General features: G+C 29.4%; 1 protein-coding gene across 2 annotated transcripts; it reads right to left on the bottom strand.

Annotated features, from left to right (window-relative positions):
• Nucleotides 1–2,214: 2,214 nt before the first annotated feature.
• LOC107990312 (probable WRKY transcription factor 48) lies at nucleotides 2,215–4,779 on the bottom strand. Of its 2 annotated transcripts, XM_051086309.1 has the most exons (4): nucleotides 4,210–4,752; nucleotides 3,678–3,821; nucleotides 3,105–3,568; nucleotides 2,215–2,340 (listed from the first exon to the last, which is right to left on the bottom strand). In XM_051086309.1, the coding sequence occupies exons 1-3, from the start codon at nucleotides 4,614–4,616 to the stop codon at nucleotides 3,133–3,135; spliced, it is 987 nt and encodes a 328-aa protein (XP_050942266.1). In that variant the 5' UTR covers nucleotides 4,617–4,752; the 3' UTR covers nucleotides 2,215–2,340; nucleotides 3,105–3,132. The 2 variants fall into 2 exon arrangements, with proteins under 2 accessions (XP_050942266.1, XP_016898926.2); XM_017043437.2 differs by lacking the exon at nucleotides 2,215–2,340 and having other exon boundaries at nucleotides 2,678–3,568; nucleotides 4,210–4,779.
• Nucleotides 4,780–6,467: the final 1,688 nt, after the last annotated feature.

Here is a 6,467-nt window from a genome sequence, read left to right as displayed (position 1 = left end):
TGTCTAAATATATATAATGATATTCTTATCAATCATGGTTTCAATTCTAAATAACCATCTTTACATTTATATTCACTTTTTTTTAGCCGATGGTAAAAGTTCTAAGTATAAAAATTGAATAATCTCTTTCGAGTACAGGCATGATCACTTAATTTTATTTATATTTTATTTATAGTGAATTAATATAAGAGAGTCGATAAACCTAAATAACGATACGAAATAATAAATAAATAATATATGGAGAAAAAAAAAAGTCATAAATTGAAGGGCTTGGATTTCACCGACTAAAATTGTAAATTAAATAACCAAATTATTATTCAAGATTGAATGAACTATTCCAAAATTCTCAACAATCTCTCTCAATGGGAAAGTTAAAATTAATATTTGTCATTTATAGGAGTATCAGTTTCAATAATAATTTAGAATATATTATAACTCTTTAATTTCCAATCTTAAAATGCATTCAAATCATGAGCATAAATTTGATATAATTAGTTAACACAAAACTTAGCTTATAAAAAACCAAACCAAGTTGTATATAATCCCCATAAAAGATTAAACATCGATCTAATCTTCCCCATGAGGTGGTCTTTAGTTCTATTGTTCACCTTAAGAAGACTTTATATGATTGGAGATAGTTCTCTTCACTGGTTTATTCGAGATCTTTTCATTATCTAATCATTTTCGGACTTTGATCGTATTTTCAACTATTCTCTCTCTTTAAACAAAATACTATCCGTAGTTATGGATCAAGTTGGATCAAATCTCCAACCATTGACTAAATATTCCAAAGCTTGCCAATCTTCTTTGTTAAGCACTTGAGGATATACTACCGACATGTTTAGTAAAAAAATATAATGCATGATACTCTAATATTACTTGATAGGGATAGATAATGAGACTCCACATATCTTCACAATTATATTACATGATATTGTCCACATTTTGGACATATATAACGTTCATATGATTTTGTTGTTAGTTTCACACCCAAAATGCCTCGTGTTTCATACGATCTTCCCTTAATATATATTTCCCAATCAAATATTTAACTTTGGTCGCATTTTCCTGCATATATAAAAATACCTTAAAAGGGTTTTTTTCTTCATGCTTAACCCAAACACAATCTTCATGGTGTATTAAAAATTTTACAAAAAAAAAAAAAAAAAAAAAAAAAAAAACAAAGAAAGGCTTATGCAATATTTTTATCACTATATGCTTTTTGTGTTTCATATTGGGTAGCATTATCCCAAAGTTTCAAGAGTCAACAAATCTGTGGCCTCAAAGTGTGAGTACACATCTTTAAATTTGCTGCACACAAAATCAACTTTCACATATGGCTAAGCTAACCCTTTTTCTTGTCAAAGGACATGCCCAAAAGTTCAATATTCTTCTTCTTATGCTTACACACATCAAAGCAGCAAAACCATAATTTTGTCAGTGAAAACATCTTTACTCGGTCAACCTTTTCACATTCTCGATCGAGTCTATACTTTGCCAACTTGATCGTATCGTATATATATTCTCTCAAGAAAATCTCTCTTCTTGCTTGATTTTTGCATTTTTTGAAAAAGAAAACAAAAAAAAACTAAAGAGAGTAAGTTTAGAGAATTAGTAAGCAAATTAAACCAACAACTCATCAAAATAATCATTAAATATTGGTTGGTTTTTTGTAATTTACACCTCAGTTTTGTTTAAATCACAACAGGTTGCCTTATTAAGCCTTGTCCCATGCAAATATAATATTACATTTTACACTATTATAAGGAAATCATTATAATTAGACATAATTATATTAACAATTATTAAAAAAAAATACACAAATTGCAATATTAAACCCTCTATAAAAATAATATAATAATAATAAAAAATAAACTTTAAATAACCCTTCGTTAAAATGTTTAAAAGAAAACCTTAGGTGAAATAACAAAATCATCAACTCAACTCATCGATCATTGACATGTACTTGAACGTTTGATCTTCATCTTAGTAATTGTTAAATAATTATAATAATAAACTAAGAACTATAATATTATTTGTTGACTTGACTATCCCTTTTATATATATACATCACCTAAAAGTACTATTAATATATAATAATCTATATTAAAATAATCATTAATATTATATATTATAATAAAATTGAAGCCCACAAATAGAAAAAACAAACGATATGGAATTTCATGAAAAATGTGAAACTTTTGTTGTAAAATCCTTTATTTATTTGTTTACACTACTATCATTATTTCTTCCTTTTGATTTCGTTAATCAAGTTCCCAAGTCGCAATCGATGAAGATTCGTATGAAGAAGTTGGCATCCATCACCATGAAAACTCCTGCCTTTTATTTTTTTCAGAAAAAAAAAAGTATAACTTATTTGAAATGGCTCAATCTATAAGCAAGAGCCATATTATATATATATATATATACACACACACATAAGCTTGCTTGCAATGGTAAACATGCTATAAAATACCCTCCAACTCTATCGAGTTGGATATTTCGATACTACGAATTACTTAGTAAAAATATGGGTAAGAGATCAAATGTAGACAAATATGAGAAAAAAGTTATATACTCTCCTTTTTCATATCTATACATTGTTGTTGGGTTATTTCCTTCAAGTATTTTCATACATAATTAAGTTTGATTTTTTGTTTTGGGGGAATATAGGAGAGAATAAAAAATAGAATCTTTTGACCCCTAAGAAGGAGGTACATGTCATATACGGTTAAGCTACAACTTATAATTCGAAATACGATTTATTAATATTACAATGAAAAAGAAAAACCCTAACCCTAAAGTTAAAAGAGAGAGATGGGATGATACGAAGAGAGGGATTGTGAAGGAGTATTGAGCTAAAACGATATGATCATATTGGTTTTCATGCTAATTAAGATTAGTTTATACAAAGAATAGAATATAATATAATAACTCATTAATATAAAACAGCTAATATACTAATGTAATCCATCTTAAAAACGCTTAAAGAGAGAAAAAAAAAAGCGTTTCATAATCATGAGAGGATGAGAAAGAAAATCTACTAAAGAAAAAAAAAAGATGGAGAATGGCTGATTTTTGAATTCCTTGCTTAAAAAACTTACCAAAAAGAGAGAATTTAATTCGAATACTTCATCCATTTTGCTCATCTTTTGGTTCATTTCTCATTTGCAATGGCACTAAGTCCTGTAAAAGCCCGTGGTCTCGAACGGAAGCTTGCGGCAACGACGGTGGCTGAAACGAAATAGGAGGAGGAGGATGGGGAGTACTCGTGGCCGCCACCGATGACGAGTTGATTGTTAGAAATGGTGGGGGTGGAGAGCTATACATGAAAGGTTGGGAACTAGTGTTGTGTTGGAATAAAAGTCCGGTGGTGGTGGTGTCGTGATCGACGGTGAGGCTGTTGTTGGTGGATTCTGGTAATACTCTGAGACTCCCTCGCGGCATTATCGGACTTTGGTGAGTGTGTTGGCCTTCGTACGTCGTAACGACTATCGTATGGTCGCCGGACGATCGCTCTACTCTCTTCTTCACACCACACCCTGCCGTTGTACAACGATAATAGCTTCTGTTTTACAAATATATAACATTTTCATTACTAGGGTATTCTCAGGATAAGAGCAGTTCAATGGGAAAAATATATATCATATCATTATAACTTGTAGGAATATACGAACCTGGGGTAAGGGCTATTCTTCACAGCTTTTTGACCGTACTTTCGCCACCGGTAACCGTCGTCGAGATGATCAATATCACTCTTTGTCATGAAAGCAAATCTGGGTTCTCTTTGCTTCTTTTGGTTCTTCTTTTTTGGTTTCAACCTAAACCCAAAACAACAACGATAATATTTAATTTTATTTATTCTTTTTTTATAAAAAAACCCACTTTTTCATTTTCATTTCTTTTTTGTCCAAAAAGAGAGAAAGAAGAAGAAGAAAAAAAAGGACAGAATCATGGAAGCTCAAATTTAAACCAATAATTCCAAATTAAACAAACAAAACCCATTAAAATCATATGCCTTTTTTCCCCATAATTTCCCCATCATCGACCAAACAAAGATCTATACTAAATAGAACAATAAGTACACTACACAGCCAATATCTATTAATCATTCCTCAAATCACGAACCAGATCCAAAACAGACTAATATCATACCATTGTAGAGCAAGACGAAAACACACCTCAATATATGAAAATTAAAAAACTTACACTTTAGAAGAAGAAGGCTTGTCATGAGTAGTAGTACTGTTGTTGACTTCTTCAATGGCGGCAGCTTCATTGGATGAAGAAGAAACAGAGGAAGAATTAGGAGTGGTTGGAGCATTAACAACCTCGGAAGATTCCGGCACGGTGGAGGCCGGTGAAGAAAGTGGGGGAGCCGCCGTAGAAAGCAAATCGAAGAAAGAAGAAGGATTATCACTGTTATTATTACTACTATTATTGTAATAATAAAAATCAAAATTAGAAGCTTTATGGGCATCACATGGCATGTCGAAAATACTGGAAAAAGAATCAAAATTAGAAGACGGAAAGTCATCGGAAAACACCGCCGGAGAGTAAAGCCCGGCGGAATCATCAAACCCCATCATTGATTCCTCTTCAAATTTCTTTTCCATTGGGATCGATCGATCGATCGGAAGATTTCTTTTCTGTTTTTTTTTTTTTTTTTTTTTTTTTTAAGACATGAGAAAATATATTCTTTGGTGTTGTTGAGAGTTGAGAGAGAGTGTAAGAGAAAAAGAAAAAAGAAAAAGAAAAAGAAAAAGAGAGGGTGATATTGAGGGATTTTGGAGAACAGCTTGGGGTGTAAGTTTTCCCACCTAGGAAGGATGAAGGACAGATGCCGGTAAACAATGGGCATAGAAACAAGAGTGACTGGATTGGTGTTCGCAATTAATGAAAGAGGACTGGCCAAAAGGGAGACTGATAAAACGCGGAGTTTTGACCGGTTAACCGGTTCCAGTGTAAACTAGATTCTTAATGGCCGTGTACACGTAGGCATAACAAATACATTTCATTTATATATTTATATATAATTTGTAATCATGTTATTTGTGTGGGTTTAATTTCTTAAATAATTATATGTATTTATCGATCCATGTATATTCTTTCTTTTCTTTTCTTCTAATTTTAGGAAAGTTTTGCTTCCATTAACTATTAAACTATTCTTATTATATATATATATGTTTATAAACTATATATTATTCAAGCAAGCAAAACCTATTAAAATATGTTTATAATGTTATATACAAAATCTATTAGAATTTTCTTTTTTATTAGTTAGCATCTTAATTGCAAGTTTTGAAAGAAAGTAAAAATTAATATCAATTTTTATATTTTAATATTAATTTTGAAGCATCAAATCATAATATATATTAAATAATATTTTATTTTAAATAAATTATGGTTGCCTCCCATTCTCATCACTGTCAGCTTCGAGTCTTGCTTAATGTGTTTATTATATAGTACATTCCATATAAAATTTATGGATCCACCATATTTATATATATATATTCTTGTATTTATTAATATTATATTTGTTGAAAATAAATTTTTTTATTATTTTAAAATATTTCGTGGGTCAATCTAACCCCAATTGAAAATAGTAATTTTTCCCTTGGTACTCTCATAAAATTTTGTTTTTGTTTAAAATTGATTTTGTTTTTCAAGCAAACCTTATTTAATGTAACGCAATAATGAAAAACGTGCATATTCACATAAATCTAATAAAAACATAATTTAATTGGGTTAAAAAAAATCATTTAAAAACATAATTTAATATTAATCAAGGTGGCTGATAGTATCACACTACCAAAAAAATAGGTTTAGGGTTTAGACTAAAGGGGTTTTTTATAGTTAAATTATGGGTATATTCTTTGTACAATATAATTATCGAGGAAGATGCATGTTGATCGAATTTTCGATTGTAAGATGGAATACTTTTTAATTATCACATAAAAAAACTAAATTAACCGTTACACTATATTTATGCTAATCTAATAATTTAGGGTTTTAAAATAATATGTCTAAACGATAAATAAATTATATAACGAGAGGTGATGTAAATGCTTCAATCAATTCTTTCTAACCTAATCATGTATTAGAAAGAGTACAAAATATACAAATGAAAGACACAATTAATTTGGTAATTAATAAACCAATAATGGGAAAAAAAATAGCATAATTAATAAAGTGTGATAATATTTTATTTATTTATCTTGGTTATAGGCTAAAATAATTGTAATAACCTAACAATATAGGATGATTATTTAAGTACTTTATTTTGAATAGTATTGTAGATTCTACCTAATCTATTTCAATCATTTTTATTCTTTACTCAACTTAAAAATGCTTTCCCATAGAATAAGCTTTTCTAAATGATGTATTTATTCTTTAATTAAAAGAATTAAATACACTCTCCAAGTTAAATAAGCAAACAATTACATGATATCAAAATTTTGATTCGT

The sequence above is a fragment of the Cucumis melo genome, chromosome 6 (genome assembly GCF_025177605.1).
Source record: "Cucumis melo cultivar AY chromosome 6, USDA_Cmelo_AY_1.0, whole genome shotgun sequence".
Taxonomy (NCBI): Eukaryota; Viridiplantae; Streptophyta; class Magnoliopsida; order Cucurbitales; family Cucurbitaceae; genus Cucumis; species Cucumis melo.
This window is presented reverse-complemented; position numbering and strand designations above follow the sequence as displayed.

Coding starts and splice junctions, on each gene's coding strand:
- LOC107990312 (XM_017043437.2), bottom strand. CDS start 4,616: ATGGAAAAGAAATTTGAAGAGGAATCAATGATGGGGTTTGATGATTCC. Junction 3,822..4,209: donor AAGCCTTCTTCTTCTAAAGT/GTAAGTTTTTTA, acceptor TTTTGGGTTTAG/GTTGAAACCAAAAAAGAAGA. Junction 3,569..3,677: donor AAGAATAGCCCTTACCCCAG/GTTCGTATATTC, acceptor TTTGTAAAACAG/AAGCTATTATCGTTGTACAA.